General features: G+C 41.4%; 1 protein-coding gene across 2 annotated transcripts in view; it reads left to right on the forward strand.

The window, feature by feature from the left end:
- wdr36 (WD repeat domain 36) overlaps positions 1-24,504 on the forward strand; it is a 109,891-nt gene that overhangs the window by 81,962 nt on the left and 3,425 nt on the right. For both annotated transcript variants that reach the window (XM_078566196.1, XM_078566199.1), the window contains exons 15-22: positions 3,158-3,266; positions 5,240-5,319; positions 8,705-8,812; positions 17,808-17,905; positions 18,193-18,338; positions 18,808-18,927; positions 19,567-19,648; positions 22,127-22,314. In XM_078566196.1, coding sequence (XP_078422322.1) covers positions 3,158-3,266; positions 5,240-5,319; positions 8,705-8,812; positions 17,808-17,905; positions 18,193-18,338; positions 18,808-18,927; positions 19,567-19,648; positions 22,127-22,314 — 931 coding nt within the window. The remainder of the gene's footprint in view (positions 1-3,157; positions 3,267-5,239; positions 5,320-8,704; positions 8,813-17,807; positions 17,906-18,192; positions 18,339-18,807; positions 18,928-19,566; positions 19,649-22,126; positions 22,315-24,504) is intronic.

A 24,504-nucleotide genomic window follows, 5' to 3' on the forward strand; every position in this document is an offset into this window, starting at 1 on the left:
AATATTTTGTCTGTCTTCATAGTAGAAGACACGAGTTTCATACCATAAATTGACAGTAACCTTGGGGCTAAAAAAAAATGAAATTAAGGAAATTAATATCATCAGAGAAAAAGTATTGGAGAAAATTAATGGATGAAAACCAGACAAATCCCAGGGACCTGATGGCCTACATCCTGGCATTCTAAAAGAGAGAGCTACAGCGAGAGTGGATACGCTAGCAATGATTTTCTAAAAGTCCTTAAGTTGGGAAAATGTCCTATCAGATTGGAAGTTGGCAAATGTTACACCACTTTCCAAGAAAGGAGGAAGAGAGCAGTGAACTACAGGCCAGGTAGCCTAACATCAATTGTTGGGAAAATGCTAGAATTGTTATTAAGGAAGTATTAACAATGCATTTAGAAAAGCATAGTATGATTAGAACATGTCAACATGGTTTTGCTAAAGGGAAACCCTGTTTGACAAAGTTATTAGTTTTTTGAGGATCTAACAAGTAGGGTAGATGGAGGGGAACCAGTAGATGTAGTTTACCTGGATTTCCAAAAGGCATTTGATAAAGCTATTCACGAAAGGTTAATTGATAAGACAAGCCTCGTGCATTAAGGAGTAATATAGCATGAGAGGATTGGTTTACAGATAAGAAGCAGAGAGTGGGCATAAATGAGGCTTTTTCAAGTTGGCAGGCAACGAATGGAGGAGTGCCGCAAGGATCAGTGCTGGGGCCTCAGCTATTTACAACCTATTCATGACTTAGATGAAGAGGCAGAGAGTAATGTATCTAAGTTTGCTAAAGTTACCAATCTAGGTGGAAACGTGAAACGTGAGCTGTGAGGAGGACACGAGAGTCTGTGAAGAGATAGACTAGATTCCTGGGATGAAGAACTGTAGTTAAGAAAGTAGATTGGAGGAGTTGGAACTGTTTTCCTTGGAGAAAAGAAGGTGGAGAGGAGACTCGATAGAGATATTCAACATCTTGAGGGGTATGGACTGGGTGAATAGTGAGGAACTGTTCTCACCCAAGAGAACATCAGGAACTAGAAGGCATAGATTGAAAATAATTGGCAGAAAGGAGTAAATGTGATGAGGAAAAGTTTTTTCACCCAGAGGGTGGTTGGAGTCTGAAACAAACTTCCTGAAAGGGTGGTGGAGGCAGGTTCAATCGAGGTATTCAAAGGGGAATTGGATTACTACCTGAAAAGAGAAAATGTGCAAGGCTATGGGGATAAGGCAGGGGAGTCGGTCTGGGTGGAATGTTCTTTCAGAGAGTCAGTGCAGACTTGATGGACCGAATGGCCTCCTGCCCTGTAAAGATAATGTGAAGTGAATGGGCAACAATTGACAGATGGAGTATAATGTAGCAAAGTGTGAAGTTATCCTCTGTGCTCAAAGAATAGAAAAGCAGGATTTTTTTTAAAAGGGGTGTGAAACTTGGATGATGTCCACAGAGACTTGGGTGTGCTCGCAAAAGGAACGCAGAAAGTTACCATGCAGGCTCAGTAAGCATTTAGGAAGGCAAATGTCATGTTGGCTTTTATTGGAAGCAGATTGGAGTACAGGAATAAAGAAGTCTAGTTACAGTTGTACAGCGTTTTGGTGAGACCACATCTGGAATACTGCGTGAAGTTTTGGTCTCCACATTTAAGAAGGGACATACTTGCACTTGAGGTGGTACAGTGTAAGTTCACTAAATTGGTTCCGGGAATGAGGGGGTTGTCCTTTGATGACAGGCTGAGTAAATTGGGCGTATATCCTCAGGAGTTTAGAAGACTGAGAAAAACACTCATTGAAACCTACAAAATCCTGAAGGGCTTGTCAGGGTAGACGCTGAGAGTGTTTCCTCTGGTTGAGGAGTCTAAAACGTGGGGCACAGCCCCAGAATAAGGGGCCAACCGTTTAGGACTGAGATGACGATAAATTTCTTAACTCAAAAGGGTGATAAATCTTTGAAATTCTTTACCCCACATAAGGATGGATACTCCATCGTTGAAGACTTTTAAGGCTTGGATGGACAGATTTTTTAGGGTCTCAGGGAATCGAGGGATATAGGGAGCAGGCAGGGAAGTGGAGTTGAAGCCCAAGATCAGCCATGATCGTATTGAATGGCGGAACAGGCTCAACGGGCCATATGATCTAGTCCTGCTCCTATTTCTATGTTCCTGTGATTGGATTAGGAGAGGAAAAAGTTAGAAAAAAAATTTTTAAATGTTAATATTTGAAACCTTTAAGGAATAACCTGCAAGGTTGAGGGTTCCACTGTTTCAATTGTTCTCTTTCTAGGCCAGAGAGATTGAGTGGCATTGCAGGAACAAATCTCATGGATAAAATGGTCCTAGCCCTAACTTTCTGCAGCGAGTTCCATTTGTTCTATAAGTGCAAATGCAGCAATTTCTTAAGATTCATGGATGTGAGTGGTGAGCTCCCTTTTTTTTGAGGCTAACAGTGGAGCAATTTGTGGAAATGTGATCTGATAGGTGAAGAGGTCAGCGGGACATCCAGGCCAAATTACCTAGCAATTTGTGGGATTTGCAACTCCTGGTCTATCTTTCTTGCTACAAATTTCCGGGTTCTTCATACACTAATAACAGTGTGTGGATTAAAATTATTCTTTGTTGTCAACAAATAGTGGGCCAATGTCCTGTGAAAGAAAAATCCTCCAGCTAAATGATTTGAGTATTGCATTTCCATGATTAATTTCACAGCTAAGAATAGCTATATATCTTTTAGACCTAAATTACAAGTCAGGATCAATAATTAATTGACAAAACCATAAAACACAATTTAGAATTTATTTTCTTCATCTTGCCTTTGAAACAAAACAAAACCTAACAAGCCACCACACATGAATGAACAAAAGCCACGTATAAACACGAGGTAATTTTAATATTGTATTTTTTTTGAAAGCGCACTGTCTACAGTGCTTTGGATCAATTTACAATTGCAGGATCACGGATTGGTATTATTACAGCATTTTGCTGTTGGATACGCTGTTTGGCAATCTTGGACATCTATTAGTAACCAAGAATTTACAAATGTGCCTGTAAACACCATATCATCAAATTCCAAATATGTTTTACGTTCTGCTTATAAGACTTCCAGATTTTAGTATGGCACATGATTTTGCTGTTTTCAAAAATTAATGCATCTATATCATTTCCACCAGTGGCATGTTGGCTGTTGCTGTGGATGATTTCAAGATAGCAATCCTGGATAGTGAAACGAGGAAATTTGTGAGAAGATTCACTGGACATCACAATCAAATAAATGATATGGTATGATATTTTGTATAAGAAATGTAAGCATTTTTGAGAGGACCTTTTGCGTCTTGAAATATTTTGTCTTCTTTACCCAGAAAATGCTTCATTTGAATTTGATTGATGCAGTATGTCACTGGAGGGTAGGCAGACTAATGGCAATTATTTTGTCAGTCATACTTCACTTGTGGATGAATGCAACTGCAGCTTATTAGCTGGTGCCCGGCATTTGATATTCTCCAAAAGAATCCATGTGCAGTCTAAATGCTGCCTTGTGTTTTACTTTTTCAGAATTGCTTTAGTATTTCAGCAGCAAGATTTAATAATTAAGGTAAAACTGACATTCATCCAATACAGTAATTTTACATTTTTAAAACCTTTAATCAAAACTTATACTTAAAATTAATGAATAATTGAAGCATTAATAAGCAGTTCAATGGAATGGTGGTATGCACGATCAATGCTCCATTTTGCTTAATACTTACTACTTAATAGCCCACTTCTCCTATTTCGTATGTTTGTATATTAATACAAGCGCAAGAAATACAAAGCCTGCCCCCTCACTTCCTCTTTTTCCAGTGTCCACATAAAACAGTTCTTCCAGGTAAAACAGCGATTTATTTGTTACAACTTGGTATTCTGTATCTGCTTCTCATGATGCAGTCTCCTCTAGATTGGGAGAGGAATCATAGATTGGATGATCGCTTTGATGAACATCTTTGTTCAGTCCATAAGCATTATCCTGAGCTTCCTGTTGCTTGCTGCTTTAATTCTCCATCACACTTCTACTCTGTCCTCTGCCACCTGCACTACTCCAGTGAAGTCCAGCGCAAACTCAAGGAGCAGAATCTCATGTTATTTGGGCATTTTAACGCCATCCAGACTAAACATTGAGTTCAAATACTTTAGATTTTAACCACCACTGCCATTGCTGTGGACAGGTGCTGATAAAGAAAGATAACTGCACCAGAACCACTGAGAGTGACGAAGGTATGGACTTGTGCTTAGGCTGGGGATTCTGTATCAATACATGGTTAGTGTGATGGTCTGCACCCTTAGGTCAACCTACCTTCCTCAGCCACGTTACTGAGCCACAGAAACTTTCTCCTCATTGGCAGATTTTCTTTGCTTACCTCCACCTCTGCTATTCTGTTGTAGCCATTTACACCTCTGAACCCATCTCTGTTTCTTTACTTGTCTATCCCTTTTGCCATTTAATCTCCTCTGTGTTCCATCCTAATCACAGACCTTTTTGTTCTTTCTCTTCTCCCTGGATCTGTACTTGCTTACAGACTGTTAAACCTCTAACTTCTCCCAGTTCAGAGAAAAGGTGGGAATTTTGCACCCCCCATTGGGGGCGGGGCAGGGGTTAGTGGGAGTATAAATTGGGTCCAGGTCCGTGGCATCTCTTTGGGGATTGCATGGTGCGCTGCTGCGACTAGAGAGCTGCCAGCCATCTGATTGCCGGCAGCTCTCGGAGTTGGGACTTTCTCCCCGATGGTGAAAGTCCTGCATTGAGCCAACGACCATTGATTGGCTGCAGTAAGATCTGACCAAGCAGAGGCAGGCTGTCCCGCGACAGGGCCACCACCTCCACGTAAAAATCTAGCAATTAACCCTGTCTCTCTCAACAGACTAGCCTGACTGTCCTTCACTGTCGCTGGGTCAAAATCCTGGAACTCCCTCCCTAACAGCACTGTGGTTGTACCTACACCACATGGACTGGTTCCAGAAGGCAGCCTCACCAGCACCTTCTCAAGGACAATTAGAGATGGGCTATAAATGCTGGCCTAGCCAGCGATGCCCACATCCCATGAATGAGTAAAAGGAAGTGTTTTCTAGCATTTTTGCATTTCACAAGTTGTAACTCTATTTCAAATTAATAAAGGTGCTTTAAAGAAGGTAGACTAAAGACAATATAACACCAACTCTTGAATAAAACTCGTGTCCTAGAACTACGACCTGTAAAATGTTTTTCAATTTTTTTGAAGACCTTTAGTCCAGATGGTCGTTGGTTAATTTCTGCTTCAATGGACTGTACCATTAGGACCTGGGATCTTCCATCAGGGTGGTAAGTTGAAATGAAAGGCCATACACTCATAATGTTGGAAGAAATTCTGTTACTACTTTATGCTCACGCTAAAAACTTTTAATCATGGCATAATGCTTTGCATTATTTAAAGTCATTTTAGTGAACCAGCAGATCCACTGTGGAGATATTCACAGATAAGACCTTAAAATATAGGATTTAAGGGTAGGAAGGCATTAAAAGACAAAAAAGCCAATTTATTGGTTAAATTTATCATTTTATTGTGAAATATATAAATGTTAAAACCTAATATTGGACATCAACATTCAATTGCTGAGGAAAAATGGATTAATTTTTTTAAAGAATTATGTCATCAACAAACCATGATGGGCATCTAGTTACATTGGAAATTCATATTATAAATATTTACATGGGTAGTTTGTGTTAAATATTGACGCAAGGATGTGACCGCATATTGTGACTACAGAAGGTAAAATTTGTGGTCACTAAGTGTTGTGCCCGTACAAGATCTGTTTTTTTAATATATAGCTAGTTATTACACTATTTCTGTCCGTGTTTGTCAAAATCTACAGCGGAAAAAATATATGTAAGCCTTTATAACAGGTAAACTCTTCCTGACCTTTTAGACATTTATAATGGGGAGAAATATGTAAGCACCAACATTTTATAATCTGAAAACCCTGTGTAAACAGGTGTTTAATTTTCAAAATGAGCAAAGCCTCTATTACTTGTACTTTGACAATTGTTGGATAATGCAAGCATTTTAAGTACAGAGGGACAGATAGTGAAACATAGCAATTGATGATGGTGACAGAGATATACTCCCAGCATCCAAGCCCCTTGTGAAGCTTAAGTCTGCTTTATTGATACAGTACGGTGAAATACAAGATATCTATCTCCAGCTGATAATATTTTGCTTTTCATCCAGTTCTGTATTCTCAGCTTAACTAATAAAGGGTGCTGCAGTCTTGTCCATGTATCACATATTAATTTCTGGATGAGACAGAGATGTCTATGGCAAGGCAAGTGCAGTTCTGGTCAGTTCCCCCAGAAATTTTGGGCTTCAGGCACTGGTTCCATTCCTGTCTGTGTGTTTGTGTTGAACTTGATGGTGTGTAACTTAATTTACCTTGTTTAGCCCCAAGTAGAATTAAAAACCCACAACTGATTCATTGGAAAGACGATCTTCAGCCTCACCATCATTAAAACCACCAACCACACCCTCCTGAGCTCAAGATTCACTTTTATCTGGCCCTCAGTCTACTTAAACACCAGATAATGCAGGAATTTGCTGGTTGTGTCACCTCAGGCTTTACTGGCCTTCATTGACTCCCTGTACCTAATTCATCTACCTTATTAGCCTCCCAATTTTCAAACCTCTCCATTATCTGGCTCCACCTTACCCCTGTAAGCCTGCACTCCATTGACATTCGACTACTGCTGTCTTCTCCCCCACACCATAGGTAGAGCCTTAGGGTATGTTCCTATGTGCTACAGAATTCTCTTCTCCATCTCGCCACTTCTCTCCCTGTCTTCATAGATTTCCTCAAAAGGTATGTCTTTGGCACTCTTTAAGGCCATTATTTTCTTCTTTACTGTTATTTTACTTACTATAATAAATTTGATGAGCGCCTGTCCCTGATGCAATATTAGTTGCCTTGTGTGTCTGGCATGTTGACCTCCTCCTTTGTAAAAACAGGCACAAAGTAATTACGCAGCTGTCAACATTTCCATATTTTGATTCACAATGTCGCCGTTATCAATTTTCAAGGGGTCCACATTGGTTCAGACCACCCTCCTTTTTCCTAATAATTGTAAGAAGGAAAAATATATATCGGTTTTGATATGCCTTACAATTTCTTTTCATGCTTTTTGTAACTCGTGTCTGCTTTGTCACCTTTGCTGTTCCTCGTATCTCCGATTTACCAGGATCTTTGCAATTACTTGCATTTTTGTATGCTTTTTCTTTTAGTTCTATGTTATCCCTTACTACTTTAGTTGTCCGTGGCTGTCTTTTTTGGCAAGAAGTCTTGCCCCTTAGAGAAATCATCTTAAATTCTTCTTTTGGACACTTCGCATTGATCTTCTTTCATTTTGTCCATTAATATATTGTCCATTTTACTGTGGATAATGTCTGTCACATCCCATTGATGTCAGCCTTACCTAAATCTAGAATCTTAGTAACTTTCATATTTCTCCCGTTCAAACACTACGCTGAACTTGATCATATTATAGAAAGAAAGGCTTGCATTTATATAGCGCCTTTCACGACCACCAGATGTCTCAAACTCTTTACAGCCAATCAAGTACTTTTGAAGTGTCATCACTGTTGTAGTGTAGGAAATACAGGAGCCAATTTGCGCACAGTGAGGTCCTAAAAACAATAAAGCGATAACCAGATAACCTGTTTCTATGATGTTCACTGAGGGGTAGATAATGGCCAGGACACATGCAAAAATTTTCCTGCTCTTCTTTGAAATTGTAGCATTGAGTATGTAACATCCACCTGGAAGGGCAGACGGGGTTCAGATTTAATGTCTCATCCGAAAGATGACACCTTCAACAGTGCTCAACTCCATCAGTACTGCACTGGAATGTCAGCCTTTATTTTTGTGCTCAAGTCCTGGGTTGGAAATTGAACCTTGAGCTTTCTAACTTAAGAGACGAGAGTGCAACCAACTGAACCATGGATTATGATAAACATTACATACCATTCGGCCGTTAAATAAATTTGGCTAATTGTTCATTACTCAGTTGAATATGACATGCCCCTTGTTGGTTCTAGGACATGTTGCTGTAGGACACTATGCTGATCACATTCAGGAAATTCACAACTTTTTTGATATGTTATTCTGCTTGTCCCAATCTATGTGAAAGCTAATATCCCCCAATAAAACTATTCTGCTTTGCTACACGCTTGTCCAATCTCAGTATTTATGTAAACTACCATGTCACACCTGTTACCAGGTGTACCTCTCCTTTACAGTCCTTAATCCTTTTTTATTTCTTAGTTCTACCTGTAGTAAAGTTTCCACTGCCTGCTTGCTTCTCCTGATATCACCTCTCACCACTGAAGTGTTTTAATCCTTGATTACTAGGGCTGCTCCTCCCTCTCTACAATTTTCCCTATGTTATCAGTAGATCTTATAACCTGGCATATTTAGTTCTCAATCCTGACCACCCTGCAGTCTTGCCTCAGTCATGGCTACTATGTCATACCCTCCACATTGAATCGTTCTTCCAGTTCATTCAATTTGTTCCTTGTGCACCTTGTGTTTGACTCGAGCACCTCAGGGCACTTAGGTGGAAGAAGCTGTGAATGTTTAGAATTAAATTATATTATTCTCAAAGTTTGTATTTGAAATTCTGTTTTTTATTTTCACTATTTTTCTTTTTCTCCCCACAGCCTAATAGACTGCTTCTTGCTTGACTCAGCAGCTGTCAGTATCACCATGTCCCCCACTGGAGACTTTCTGGCTTCTGCTCATGTAGATGATTTGGGAATTTACCTTTGGTATGTGCAATTTTTAGAGAACAAAATTATTGTATTAATTATTTGTTAATGATTTTCTTCAAATCTATTTTAGATGCAAAAGTGAAATTTTAACTTTTTTCCAGTGATTATTGACTGTGTTCTAGTTAATCATTCGTTCAAGGGCTATGTGAGAGACTTAGTATTTTGAATGTTGTAAAGCCATTTCTGTATTAAAAAACCCAATTAGCTTCTTGCATAATGCCATTGTACATAGGTATCAGTAGATGTAATTAGTAATTGAAATGACTGCTGCCAGTGCACTCCAAGGAAATAGCAAATGCAACATTATCAACTGTCAAGAGATATCAGAAACCAAATGAATTGTGCAAAATACAGACGTTGCAATATCAACTTGCATTTATATAACACCTTTTAAAGTAGTGAAATGACCCAAGGTACCTCCTAGGAGCATTAAACAAAATTAATACGGAGCCACATGAGATATCAGAATAGGTGACGAATATCTTGGTGAAAGAGGTGGTTTTGAAGAGAAAACAGAGGTAGAAATATGGATAAGTTTACAGAGGGTATTTCAGAGCATGGAGCCTAGGCAGCTAAAGGTATGGGGGAGAGATTAATATCGGGGATACATAGGAACATAGGCCATTTGACCCCTCGAGACTTCTGTCATTCAATAATTATGGCTGATATGATTGTGGCCTCAACTCCACATTCTACCTACCCTTGATAACCTTTGGCTCCCTTGTTAGTTGACCTCTACCTTAAAAATATTCATTGACCCTGCCTCCACTGCTCTCGGTGGAAGGGAGTTCCAAAGATTCCCAACCCCCAGAGAAAAAATTTCTTCTCATCACCGTCTTAAATGGGAGACCCCTTATTTTTAATGTGTTCCCTAGTTATAGTCTCTCCCACAAGGGGAAACATCCTGTCAGCATCCACCCTGTCAAGTCCCCTCAGGATCTTATGTTTGAATAAAATCAACTCTCAATTTTCTAAACTCCAATGGATACATGCCTAGCCTGTCAAACCTTTTCTCGTAACACGATTTCCACCCCCTCCGAAGAAGAGTCATACGGACTCGAAACGTTAACTCTGTCTTTCTCTCCACAGGTGCTGTCAGACCTGCTGAGTTTTTCCAGCACTTTTTCTTTTTGCACTCCCCCCCGCCCCAACCCCATCCCAGGGATCAATCAAGTGAGCCTTCTTTGAACTGCTTCTAATGCATTTGGAGGCCAGGATTGGAGGAGCACAGAGACCTTAGAGGGTTGTGGGGCTCGAGTAGGATACAAAGAAAGGAAGGGTCAAGGCCATAGAGGGATTTGAAAATGAGAATTTTAACATTTGAGACGTCGTTGAATCAGCAGCCATTGTAGGTCAGTGAGCACAAACGTGATGGGTGAACAGGACTAGGTATGAGTTAGGATCCAGGCAGCAAAGCTTGGATTGATGGAGGATGGAAAATTATAGATTGCCCAGCAGATCACTGGAATAATCAATTCCAAAGTAAGCAAAGGCATGGATGAGTGTTTATCATCAGATGAGCTGAAGCAGGGAAGAGTAGTGTGATGTTCTCAAGAAGTTACAAGTAGGCAGTCTTTGTGATGGAGTGGGTGTGTGGCTGGAAGCTTGCTTTGGGGTCAAGTACAACCACAAGGTGGCTAGGAAACTGAGTTTGTGGTGGGGACTAAATACAGTGGCTTCAGTCTTCCCAAAAATGAATGAGCATATTTCTGCTCATTCAGGAGTGGATGGTGGACAGTAGTGATAGTGGAGGTTGTGGTGAAGTAGAACTGGATATTGTCAGCACATGTAGAGCCTGACATGTTTTCAGGTGATGTTGCCAAAGGTCAGCATGTGGATGAGAAATATGAGGGGGGTGCCGAGCATGCACCCTGGATAATTCCAGAGATAATGAAGCTGGAAGAGAAGCCTTTGCAGGTCATTCTACGCCTACGGCTGGGTAGGTAAGAGTGGATGGTAGGTATGAATGCAGACCCAGCCAGCTGGGCATTGGAGAAGGATGATGTAATCAACTGTGTCAAAAGCTGCAGACAAGTGGAGAAGGTCAAGGAGCAATAGTTTACCTTTGTCACAGACACGTAAGGTTGAGTGTTTAATAAGGGCTCTCCAAGGCTACGACATCCTTCCTAAAGTTTGGTACTCTAGCTATGGCCTAACCAGTGATTTATAAAGGTTCACATAACTTGTTTGTTTTTGTGCTCTATGCCATTATTTTAAAGCCAAACATCCTATATGTATTTAACAGCCTTCTTAAATTGTTTTACGGTCATCAGTGATTTATTTATGTGAACCCTGAGGGGTCTCTGTTGCTGCACTCACTTCAAAATTATACCATTCAATTTATATCACTGCTTATATTTTTTCCTTCCAAAATGCATCACTTCACACTTCAGTCATATGTCATGTGTCTGCCTATTCAACAAGTCTATGCCCTCCTGAAGTCTGCTACTATTCCCCTTACTCGTTATTGTATTTCCAAGCTTTGTCCCATCTGCAAACTGAAAATATGTTTGTTTCTTAAATGTTATGCATAGTTTTGTAAAATTCTATTAATATCAGGCATACAGGAATTATGTTGACGTTTCGAGTCCTGCGGAAGGGTCATGAGGACTCGAAACGTCAACTCTTTTCTTCTCCGCCGATGCTGCCAGACCTGCTGAGTTTTTCCAGGTAATTCTGTTTTTGTTTTGTTTTGGATTTCCAGCATCCGTAGTAGTTTTTTGTTTTTATACAGGAATTATGCCTTCAGGCCCCACTTGTGCTGTTAAATTTGCTGCCATGTTTGTCTACAAAACAAGTGTAGTAATTGTAGCTTTAAGGAATGTAGTGACTGTAGCTTTAAGACTTATTGTGTTGTATAGTATCACATGACAGTGTTAACGAATCACTAAGTGCAGGGAACCTTGGAGTGGGAGTTCTTCTAGTTGTGGAGCTTGATGGAAGCATGTAACTGCTGCTGCAGCCTGTAAATAAAGTTTGATGTTTCTAATGAGAAACCTGTCTGGAAAATCAAGTCCATAACAAACTGGCGACAAAGATGGGTTTGGGTCAGGCATTGTCTGTCACCCTGTGACTGTGAGTACCTTGTTTAAACAGAAGAAAAGGAAAATATACTCACCAGGCATGCTGCAGAGTTCAAACAGAAGAAACAGAGGCACTGTTGTTTTAAGTTTTAAAAAAAAAAATTCCAACCATGTACATTGCCGATACTTTACAATAGCGCCTGACCACAAACCGCTCATGGGTCTGTTCAGTGAAGAAAATACTATCCCTTCCATAGCTTCTGCACGGATTCTAAGATTAGCTCTAATTTTATCCGGATATGAATATACTTTTGTGCACAGACCAGGGATGCATACAGCCAATGCTGATGCCCTAAGTCACCTTCCTTTTCAGGAGAGCAGTGAACATGCCCCAATTTCCCAAGAGATTGTATTAGTAATGAATTTCCTGGATTCATTGCTAGTCTGCTCAAGGCAGATAAGAAACTAGACGAATCGTGATCCAGTCCTGTCTAGAGCGAGAGACCAAGGCCTGAATCTTGCGTTCCGAGGTCAGGCATGCACCCAACCCGAATGCACGTAAAATTGCGCAAAAAGATGTCGGGTGTCCGTCCCGACGTCATCACGCATGTGTGCAATATTGACATCAGCAAGTGCGCACAGGAGTCAGCAGCACTTGTCAACAATTGAAAAACCAATTAAGGTCATTAGCCTATTGACCACAATCTTAATTTGCCCATGCGATTTTTAGCTAGTCACACGGGAAAAACGGGTGGGCAGAATTCACATTTTAATCATTTCCTCATCCACGGGTGGGATAATAGGCTCCCAGAGCAGCAGCACTTTCTCTGTCATTGCTGGTCCTTTGCTGTGTGAGTACAGAGTTGTCCCCAAGTTTCTTGGCATCTCGTTTGATTGTCAAGCCTGCCTTTCAGCATCTCAGGTCCTCAACTTCCCTGAAAGGTTCCTCTGAGTTTTGCAGCACATTGCTCCTTCATTTTTAAGGCACTGCATCCCATCTAATGTGGATAGTGTAATCCGCTGGTGGAACTTCCTCTGAAGAGGACGAGAGGGGCAGGAGGGAGAGGAGGCCAGATGGGCGCAGGCAGCGTCCCAGGGACTGACCTTTAAGAGAAGAGGCAGGGGATCAGTTGGTGCAGGGCCAACAGGGAGGTCAAGGTGGGAGGGCATGCCAAAGATGCCACTACCCTGCATCTAGAGTGTTCAGACAGCGCTCTAACTACCTCCAGATGTCGGAGGTCCAGTGCTGCAGGAAACTTCGCCTCTCCAGGGACATGGTGACAGCAATGTGTCACATGATCGGTCTGGAAATCGCCTCCAACTGTGTGGGCAGACGCTCCATGCCTGTTCCTTCGAAGGTCACAGTAGCCCTGGGAATGGGTGACCGCCAGACAGAAGGAGGGGACCGGGCAGGTAGTGAGAGAATCCCCCGAGTGCATCTCGCTCTTAAACCGTTTTTTAACCTTGGAAACCGGCGAGAGTGACGGTTCCTCTGTGGAGGCCAGCCTGAGCCAAGGCTATGGCACTGTGGGTAGTCCAGCTGCTCAGTGAGGGGAGGAAGACGTGTGGAAGGGCAATAGTGGTAGGGGATTCGTTAATGGGGGGAGTAGACAGGTGCTTCTGCAGCCGTAGACGTGACTCCAGGATGGTTTGCTGCCTCCCGGGTACCATGGTCAAGGATGTCGCGGAACAGCTGCAGGGTATTCTGAAGGGGAGGACGCACAGCCAGAGGCCGTGGTCCATGTTGGGACTAATGACATAGGAAGAAAGAGAAATGAGGTCCTGCAAGCAGACTCTAAGGAGTTAGGTAGGAAATTGAAAAGCAGGACTTCAAAGGTAGTGAACTCTGGATTACTCCTGATGCTATGCAGTAGTGAGAAAAGAAACAGAAGGATAGAGCAGATGAATGTGTGGCTGGACAGATGGTGCAGGAGGGTGGGGGGGCTTTAGATTCTTGGGACATTGGGACCATTTCTAGGGGAGGTGGAACCTGTACAAGTTGGACGGATTACACCTGAACAGGAATGAGACCAACATCCTCACGGGGAGGTTTGCTAATGCTGTTGGGCAGATTTAAGCTAAATTGGCAGGGGGATAGGATCCTGAAAAGTAGCTCAGAGGGGAAAGAAGCTGAGATGGAATTAGAAATTAAAATATTAGTAAGTGAGTCTGGAAGGCAGAGGAAACATAGGCTAGATTAAAAAAGAAGTGAGTTTAGCAAGGCTAAATGGAATATATTTTAATGCAAGGAGCCTGAGGAATAAGACGGACGAGCTGAGGGCACAGATAGGCAGGTGGGAGTGTGATATCATAGCTATGACCGAGACTTGGCTAAAAGGGCAGGATTGGCAGCTCAACATTCCTGGTTATAGAGTATTCAGACGAGATAGAGAGAGGGATAGAAGAGGCGGCGGGGGCGGGTAGGAGGGGGTGCGTGGTGGTTGCAATATTGATCAAGAAATCAATTATAGCAGTGAGGAGGAATGATAACTTGGAAGGATCATCAAATGAGGCCATATGGGTAGAAGTAAAAAACACAAAAGGGGCAAACACGCTGTTGGGTGTGTACAATAGGCCCCCAAACAAGGCAAGATAGAAGATCAAATATATGATCAAATTTCACAGAAGTGTAATAATATTAAGGTAGTAATAGTAGGGGATTTTGATTACCCAAATATTAACTGCGATAGTTTGAGTGCAAGGGAGCAAAATTCTTAAGTTGCATCCAGGAGAACCTTTTTAGCCAGTACATAGCCCAACAAGGGAGGGAGCAGTTCCGGACCTAATATTCGGAAATGAGCCTAGGCGGGTGGAAGGCGTATCAGTAGGGGAGCATTTTGGAGACCATAGTGACCATAACTCAGTTAGATTTAGGATAGTTATGGAAAAGCTTAAGGTTGGGCCAGGAATATAAGTTCTAAACTGGGGAAAGGCTAATTTCACTAAGATGAGATACGATTTGGCCAAGTGAACTGGGAGCAGCTACTTGCAGATAAAAGCGTGTCAGAGCAGTGGGAGGCATTCAAGGAGGAAATAGCGAGAGTACAGGGCAAATATCTTCCCATAAAGACAAAGGGGGGAAACCGAGTCCAGAGACCCTATGACTATGAATGGTAGGACCCTGGAAAGTACTGAAGATCAGAGGGACCTTGGTGTGCATATTCACGAATCTCTGAAGGTAGCAGGGCAGGTAGATAACGTGCTTAGGAAGGCAAATGGGATACTTGCCTTTATTAGCCAAGGCATCGAAAACAAGAGCAGAGAGGTTATGCGGGAACTGTATAAAATGCTGGTTAGGCCACAAATGGAGTACTGCATGCAGTTCCGGTCACCACATTACAGGAAGGATGTGATTGCACTGGAGAGGGTGCAGAGGAGATTTACCAGAATGCTGCCTAGGCTGGAGGGTCTGAGCTATGAGGAAAGATTGGATAGGCTGGGGTTGTTTTCCTTGAAGCAGCAAAGGTAGAGAGGGGACCTGATAGAGGTGTATCAGATGATGAGGGGCATAGATAGGGTGGATAGGAAGGCACTTTTTTCCGTTAGCAGAGGGGTCAATAACCAGGGGGCATAGATTTAAGATAAGAGATAGAAGGCTAAGAGGGGAGTTGAGAAATGTTTTCACCTAGAAAGTGGTGGGAGCCTGGAACTCACTGCCTGAAAGGGTGGTCCGAGTCAGAAACACTAATAACATTTAAAAAGTGTTTAGATATTCACTTGTGTTGCCATAGCCTCCAGGACTATGTGCCAAGCACTGGAAAATGGGTTTAGTGTAGTCAGATCTTTGTTGACTGGCATGGACACGATGGGCCAAATGTCCTCCTGTGCTGTAAATATCTATGAGTCAGCCTCCCCCGCAACTCCTGCAGCCTTCAGGGAGCTGCTTCTTCAGTTTATTAAGCACCTTGCCATGTCCCCATTGGACCCGACGTCCAACGTGCCCCTATCCCTGCGCAAGGAAAATTTATCCGGCAGCCGCATTTCACGCTGGGCAGGCCTTAATTGGCCACCCAGCTTAAGATTGTGGTCACAGCGTGAACGCGGCCAGGAGTGGGTTTTTACATCCGCTTTTGGCCGTGTCGATTTGGGCGCACCCCGGGGATAGAATTCAAGCCCAAGTGTTGTAAGGTGGTCCCAGGGATCAGCCCCTGACTAACTGAAGCCATCCTTCACTTGAAGGAATAAATTGAGCAGTCAAGATGGTATCCTGTTATGGAGTTCATGAGTAGTTGTTCCTTCACAAGGAAGGGAACCACTCTTAGCAGAGTTGCACAGCGCACATCCTGGAATCTCAAGAATGAAGATGATCACGCGGAATTACATTTGGTGGCTGGGCATGGACGGTGATATCGAGAAGATGGTTAAACACTGTATACGATGCCAACAATTACAGAAGTTATCAGTTGCAGCCCCACTACACCTGTGGGAATGGCTTGGTAGGCCCTGGGTGAGACTGCACATAGATTACATCGGTCCTTTTCTGGGCACCGTGTTCCTACTAATAATTGATACACATTTCATGTGGTTAGATGTATATGAGGTTAGGCCACCAACATCAGGTATGACTATAGAAAGGTTACGCCAAAGCTTTTCTATACATGGATTGCCAGAAGTAATTGTCTCGGACAATGGTGCTGCGTTTACTAGCACTGAATTTCAAAGATTTGTGAGCCTAAATGGCATCAAACACGTAAAAATGGCGCCATATCATCCGTCATCTACTGGATTAGCTGTGAGCAATACAGACTTTTAAAGCTGGGATGAAAAAATTATCAGGATTATTGGAGACTAAACTTTCACGTTTCCTGTTTCACTATAGAACAATCCCCCACACAACTACAGGTTCAACACCTTCAGAGTTACTTATGAACGAGATTGAGCCTGGTACTTCCAAATTTGGAGGGGAAGGTGGAGAAAAGTCAAGGGAATCAAAAGGCGACTCATGATTTGCATAGTTGTGAGCAAGAATTTACTATTGATGAAGCAGTATATGTACAAAACTTTGATGGATCAAGTTGGTTACCTGGTATAATAGTTTCTGTGACCAGATCCTTGTCGTACCACAAAGAAGTGGGCCACCCACAAACACGTGGATCATTTGAGACGAAGGGAGATTCCCCAACAAAATGATGTTCCACCTGTAACCGTTGTGAATCCGTGGTCTTTGTTGAAATTGTTCAACCTAGGATAGACATAGCAGATGTCTCTGTTGGAGTAGATAACACCGAACTGCCTGTGCCTAAAGAGGTACCTGATGTTGCTGCAGTTCCAGATAATGTGGATCCTGTAAGAGATTCAAAAGCCATGGAGCTATGAAGTTCCATCCGGATCAGGAGACCACCTCAGAGACTGAACTTATAATTCCATGACCCGTTTGTAATGTCATGAAGGTAGATGTTCTTGTAAATACAAACTGTACAAAAAATTTAAAGGGGGAGGTTTGTAGTAATTGTAGCTTTCAGGAATGTAGTGACTGTAGCTTTAAAACTTAGTATTGTATATCACATGACAGTGTGAATGAATCAGCACTAAGCGTGGGGAACCTTAGAGTGGGAGTTCTTCTAATTGTGGAGCTTGATGGAAGCAGTTAACTGCTGCTGCAGCCTGTAAATAAAGTTTGATGTTTCTAATGAGAAACCTGTCTGGAAAATCAAGTTCATAAGAAGTGTCTGTGCTTCAAAAACAATTCATTTCTATGAAGCACTTTGAGACACCCTGAAGATATGAAAGGCACCATATAAATGAAAGTTATTTTATTATCGAAGCAGAACTGCACATAACCATAAGTAAGTAGGAAGCATAAGGGTCATAAATCAATGCACTGTCGAGGAATTTGAATTAGGTAAATGTATGTTTCCATTCGAAAAATAAGTGTTTGGATCGGGTGACCATGAAATGTATGCCAACAGCTATGATTAATGGAATGAACAGAAAATTATAATAAGTCCTTTTCTCCTTCTTTTGTTTAGGTCCAACAAGACGCTGTACAATATTATTTCCCTTCGGCCACTGCCTGCTGATTATCAACCTTCTATTGTAACGCTTCCTGGAATGTGCCAACAACAAGGTTTTTATTTTAAAATTGAACTTTCCAGAAGTTGTATTTAATTTTTAGTTTTTTAGGCTGCTTAATATTATATACATGGTGCTACTCAAATTGTTAAAACCACATATCAAGATTATTTTGCTTTCTTGAGTTCTAACAGAACACTTATTGCTTATGCAAATTTAATTACAAGTACACTTTTTATAACCTGAATGTTTCCTGTTAAGTTCATTACACCCTGTTGCCTTTTCTTTTTACTTTTAAGAAGTTAGTTAAAAAAATGTGAAAAACAATTTGTTTTATATTAGAGCTAGAGACTTCAGACAACGAAGAGGAAGTAGAAGACCAGATGATAGAATATGATTCATCTGAACAGCTCGGAGAGCAGTTGGTAACACTCTCTCTGCTTCCAGAATCACGCTGGAAAAATCTCCTCAACCTTGATGTTATCAAGGTACCAAAAGCTCTTGTAATCTAAATTTTCTTGAATGAGCATTTTTGTGATGCTATTTATATTGATACATGAAACTAACACATTCTTTTTTAAAAACGTCAAAATGGTTGTCATTACTCTACTTTCTGTGCACAAAAACTTATTTTTTATCCATATTCCAACTGATGGTTTACAATATGTGGTCTTGTTGCTCATTCTTGTTTTAAATGTTGGAAGTTGCTTACTACCTAAATTTCAGATAATTGTTGACTTTATTTTTGAATGTTTATCTAATAACTTTATCATAAAGCCATGCTTTCACTGTCCATAAGTTATTTGAGAACTCGGGGATAATTTTAATTGGTTAGAATGTTATATGATGGCATTTTTAGTTTGATATATTTTAATAAAACTTCTTGATCATTTTAAAATCGCACTTTGTACAATTTGTGTTCTGATTATTAATCTGTTTTGTTTGGCTAATTTTCAGAAAAGAAATCAACCCAAGGAACCACCCAAAGTGCCCAAATCTGTTCCCTTCTTCATTCCAACTGTTCCTGGCCTTGTGCCTCACTTTGCTGCTGTGGAACAACAAACTGCTGAGGACCAGGTAGGAGGGAAATCAATAATGTCTGATTTATGTCCATGGCGATACTGACATTATTGACGCCATACCATATAAACGTGTTTGACCCTTTTGCAAGCTTTTGACATTTATGCTGTTTTATCTGTTTAAATTTTGTTGATTTGAAAATGTTGCAGATGTGGGAGAGCTGCCAGAGGTAATATTAAGTGACACTTAAATTCCTTAGCTTAAAAGTATGCACCTAATTGGTTCTGGCATCATTAAATCTATCTTAGCTAGCTGCATTATAATAAAAGGAAAACAAGATATTTTTCTTTACAAGTTGTATCAAAAATATAATTTATTTGAATTGATGACAAGTCATGGAATATATCTGATGTAGTATGATGGAGAATTGTTAAGAATTGATGTAAGCTAGATAATTCTGTACATGGTTCAGAAACTAAGAAGCATCAAGACCTTTGTGACATGTTTCAAAAAAGGAAATGTGTGTTCTAAATCTTGTTTCTAAGACTTGAAAGAAAAATTAGGATATTTCTTAAATCTGAATTCATTTCTGTAATATTGCAAAATATAGATGTACAGTGCAAAGGAAGTTCTGAAATTAGTAATAGATGCTGAAATTTTGTTCATTTCTACTGAATCTTTTTATCCTATCCTCAGTCGAAAGTGGTAAATCTGGGCATATTGGCACAAAAAACAGAATTGTATATGCAGCTGGAGGGTGCTGTAAACACCAATAATTGTAAGTAACTTGTACACAATTTTTTCTTCACTTGAGTGTGCTTGAAATCCATTTTATTGATTAAAAATAATATTGACAGCTGCTATGATTGGCCTATGCCAGACTTGTCCAATCTTTTTGCATGGTGGGGTGGGGGGGACCACATTTCCATTTTTTTCTTACTCAAGGAACTGATGAACAAATTTTGGAAAGATAAGGTTTGGCACAACATTAAACATGAATTTCAAAAAAAAGTTGAGTATGAAGAAAAGAAACAACTTGCTGAGCAAAAGTAAAACAATGTCAAAACAATAATTTGACATTTTTTTAAAAAGTAATTAATAAAAGTGACGATTAGATTGTAAGAGGGTGTGTGTGTGTCTGGCTCACTCCCAGTCTCAGGGTGTTTACTCACGCACCCTCACCCACTGTGAGAGTGGGTGATAGTATGGATCACAGTATATTTACAATACAGAAGGAGGCAATTCGGCCCATCGAGTCTGCTGACTCTCTGAAAGAGCATTCCACCTAGTCCCACTCCCCTGCCTTACCCCCATAACCTTGCACACTCTTTTTTCAGGTAGCAATCCAATTCCCTTTTGAATACCTCGATAGAACCTGCCTCCAACACCCTTTCAGGAAGTTTGTTCCAGACTCCAACCACCCTCTGGGTGAAAAAAATTTTCCCCTCACCACATTTAATCCTTTTTGCCAAATAATTTGAACCTGTGCCCTCTAGTTCTTGATGTTCTCTCTTCTCACTATTCACATGTCCATACTCTTGGGATCTTGAATATCTCTATCAAGTCTCATCTCAGCCACCATTTCTCCAAGGAAAACAGTCCAAATCTCTCCAATCTATCCTCATAGCTACAGTTCTTCATCCCAGGAACCCTGTCTATCTCTTTACAGCCTCTCGTGTCTTCCCCACAGTTCACTTTTCCACCTAGATTGGTATCATCAGCAAACTTAGATACATTACTCTCTGCCTCTTCATCTAAGTCATTAATATAAATTGTAAATTGCTGAGGCCCCAGCACTGACCTTTGTGGCATTCATTGTCTGCCAACTTGAAAAAGCCCTATTTATGCCTACTTATGCTTTCCATCCATAAACCAATCCTCATGCTAATATATTACTCCCAAACCCACGAAGCCTTATCTTACCAATTAACCTTTTGTGAGGAACTTTATCAAATGCCTTTTGGAAATCCAGGTAAACTACATCTACTGGTTCCCCTTCATCTACCCTACTGGTTAGATCCTCAAAAAACTAATAATTTTGTCAAACAGGATTTCCCTTTTAATAAAACCATGTTGACATGTTCTAATTATACTATGCTTTTCTAAATGCATTGTTAACACTTAATAACAAATTCCAGCATTTTCCCAACAATTGAAGTTGAGCTAACTGGCTTGTGATTTACTGCTCTCTCCCTCCTTTCTTGAAAAGGGGTGTAACATTTGCCAACTTCCAATCTGATAGGACAGTTGGTGGGTGAGAATCCTGAGACTGGGAGTGAGCCAGGTGCATGCATACTCTCTCTCTCTCACTCTCGCACGCACGCACTCATTCATTCACTCACTCGCGCACGCACTCGCACTCACTGACTCTCTTTCACTCTCCCACTTTCACTCTCACTCAGACTTATGCATTTACTCACTCTCGCTCACTCGCGCACTCACACGTACTTGTGCACTCTCACTCTCTCCCACACACTCTCACACACATGCACTCATTCACTCGCTCTCACGCTTGCGCGCTCTCTCTCACTCAGGCTCTCTCTCTGGCTCGCGCTCTCTCTCTTCCTCGCGTTCTCGTTCGGGCTCGTGCTCTCTCTCTCGCTCGTGCTCTCTCTCTCGCTCGTGCTCTCTCTCGCTCGTGCTCTCTCGCTCGTGATCACTCGCGCTCTCTCTCACTCGCGCTCTCTCTCTCACACTCTCGCTCGCGCTCTCTCTCTCACACTCTCGCTCGCGCTCTCTCACTCTCGCTCGCGCTCTCTCTCGCTCACACTCTCGCTCGTGCTCTCTCTCGCGCTTGTGCTCGCTCGCGCTCGCACCCCTCTCTCTCGCTTGCGTTCCTCTCTCCCCTTCACACAGACTTGAGTGTGCACGCGATCCCTGGCCTCCCGCCTCCCCGCACGCTCTCCCTGCCCCCTCCCCCCCCCTCCCCTGCGCGCTCTCCCTGGGCCACGTGCTCACACAAATACACTTACGCTCACACACCCACTGCGGCATCTTCTCTCTGCAGGCCCTGCTGCCTCTTCTTCTCCATGGGGCAGGTAGCACCTTCTGGCCCCCCCTCCTCCGTCACATAGGGGGGCTTCATCGGCCACAATGTGGCCTGTGGGGCTGTCAGTTGGACAAACCTGGTCTATGCCATGTAAGAATAGTAAGTTATTGGTCCTCAGGATGATCAAATCAACATGAACAATCAGGTTCTTAGAAGTACCATTTTTTTTGAATGTCATCAAAGGAAATATTTTCTGGTTCCTTGCAGATGACCTTGCAGTTAAACTACTGAAAGGAATGGGACCATCAAATATTGACATTGAGCTGAGGGGTTTGGCCCCAGAAGGAGGTGGTTCTTTGGAGGTGATGCTGAGCTTTCTGCAAATGATCAGCTACATGCTTGAAAGCAAGCGAGATTTTGAGTTGGCTCAGGCCTACCTGGCATTGTATCTAAAGGTAATTGGAGTCTTCATTTCATTTTGCATCCTCTACACTAGAAATATAACCATTAATTTCTTGGAAAGACACATGCTAAGAATGCACAATGAAAGGTCATGATGATGTTGCAGCAGCTGTTTTACAGTTTCTACTGTACATAAAATTACATAAAATCCTGTTCATTTTCCTCCAGAATAAGTTCTCTGCTTTTCATATTAGATCTCTAATTGTTAAAGCTAGCATGAAAGTTCACAGCTTTTTAAAGGAATAGGTTCAGTTACATAGGTGGAATTTTGTTTTGTGTAAGATGCATTTCATTTGAAGATGACCAATCCCAATAGATAATTACCTTTTATTCTGCAAGTGTTCAAAGATTCTCCATTTTAATTTGTTCATGTTGTGTTAAGTTTTTATCATTCACACTGTGGGGGATACAATTTACTAGTTGGATGTCAACTTGAAATCATTTGAATAACATTGGAATGTGATGTAATGGAAAATATTTTCATCCATGGGCCTAGTTAGATCGGCGATAATACACAGGAGATTGTGTTTCAGATGCATCACCTCTATACAAGAGTCATGTTTTATTGAAAATGCAATCATAAGAACATAACATAAAAAATAGAGCAGGAAAATTTGCAAGCAAAATACAGAGGTGCAAGAATTATGGCGTAGTTATAATGGGGTTTTTATTTATCTGAATACAGACTAGGATAGTTGTAGTGTAAAGAGCAGAGAGGGGCAAGAATTTCTAGAGTGCATTCAGGAAAATTTTCTACATCAGTATGTTTCCAGCCCAATGAAAAAGGAGGGACTGCTAGACCTGGTTCTTGGGAATGAGGTGGGCCAAATGGATCAGGTGTCAGTAGGAGTACGTTTAGGGGACAGTGATCATTGTATATTAAGGTTTAAGTTGGCAATGGAAAAGGAAAAGAACAATCCAGAGTAAGAAAGCCAACTTCAATGGGGTAAGAATGGATCTGGGCCAGATAAATTGGAATCAAAGGCTGGCAGGCAAAATGGTAACTAAACAATGGGCTACCTTTAAAGAAGAGTGTTCAGGTAGAGTTGAGGTATATTCCCATGAAGGGGAAAGATATGGCAAACAAATCCAGAGCTCCCTGGGTGACAAAAGAGTTAGAAATTAAGATGATGAAGAAAAAGTGTGCTTATGACAGACGTCAGATAGATAATATAACTGAGAACTAGGCTGAATGTAGAAGCTTCAGAGGTGAAGTGAAAAAACAAATAAGAGAAACAAAGAGAGTATAAGAAGAGACTGGCAGCTAACATAAAAGAGAATCCCAAAGCCTTCTATATCCATTTAAATAGCAAAGGGTTGGTAAAAGGAGGGACCGAGAAAAGGATTTACACAACACAGAATCTCAGAATTGTTATGGCACAGAAGGAAGCCGTTCAGCATTTTCTGTCTGCACCGGCTCTCCAAATGAGCATCATAATTTAGTGCCATTCTCCTGCTTTTTCCCGTACCCTTGTACATTGTTTCTATTCATGTAATCATCTATTGCCCTCTTGAATGCCTCAATTGAACCTGCTTCCACCGCACTTTCAGGCATTGCATTCCAGACTTGAACCACTCACTGTGTGAGTTTTTTTCTCACATCACATTTGCTTCTTTTGCAAATCACTTAAATCTGTGCCCTCTCGTTCTCGATCCCTTGATGAGTGGGAACAGTTTCTCCCTATCTACTCTAACCAGCCCCTTCATGATTTTGAACATCTCTATCAAATCTCCTCTTAGCCTTCTCCTCTCCAAGGAAAACAGTCCCAGCCTCTGCAATCTATCTTCATAACTCAAGTTTCTCATTCCTGGAACCAGTCTTGTAAACCCCATCTCACTCTCTCCAATGTGATCACATCCTTCCTATGGTATGGCACCCAGAACTATACACAATACTCCAGCTGAGGTCTAACTAATGTCTTATATAAGCTCAGCATAACCTCCTTGCTCTTGTACTTGATTTCCTTATTAATAAAGCCCAGAAAACTGTATGCTTTATTAACTGGTCTTTCCACCTCTCCTGCCACCTTCAGTGATCTAGGCACATATGCACCCAGGTCTCTTTGCTCTGGCATACCCTTAAGAATTGTGCCCCTTATTTTATATTGCCTCTCCATGTTCTTCCTACTAAAATGAATCACCTCGCACTTCTTCATATTGAACTTCATCTGCCACCTACCTGC

Source organism: Cetorhinus maximus, chromosome 2 (genome assembly GCF_964194155.1).
Source record: "Cetorhinus maximus chromosome 2, sCetMax3.hap1.1, whole genome shotgun sequence".
Taxonomy (NCBI): domain Eukaryota; kingdom Metazoa; phylum Chordata; class Chondrichthyes; order Lamniformes; family Cetorhinidae; genus Cetorhinus; species Cetorhinus maximus.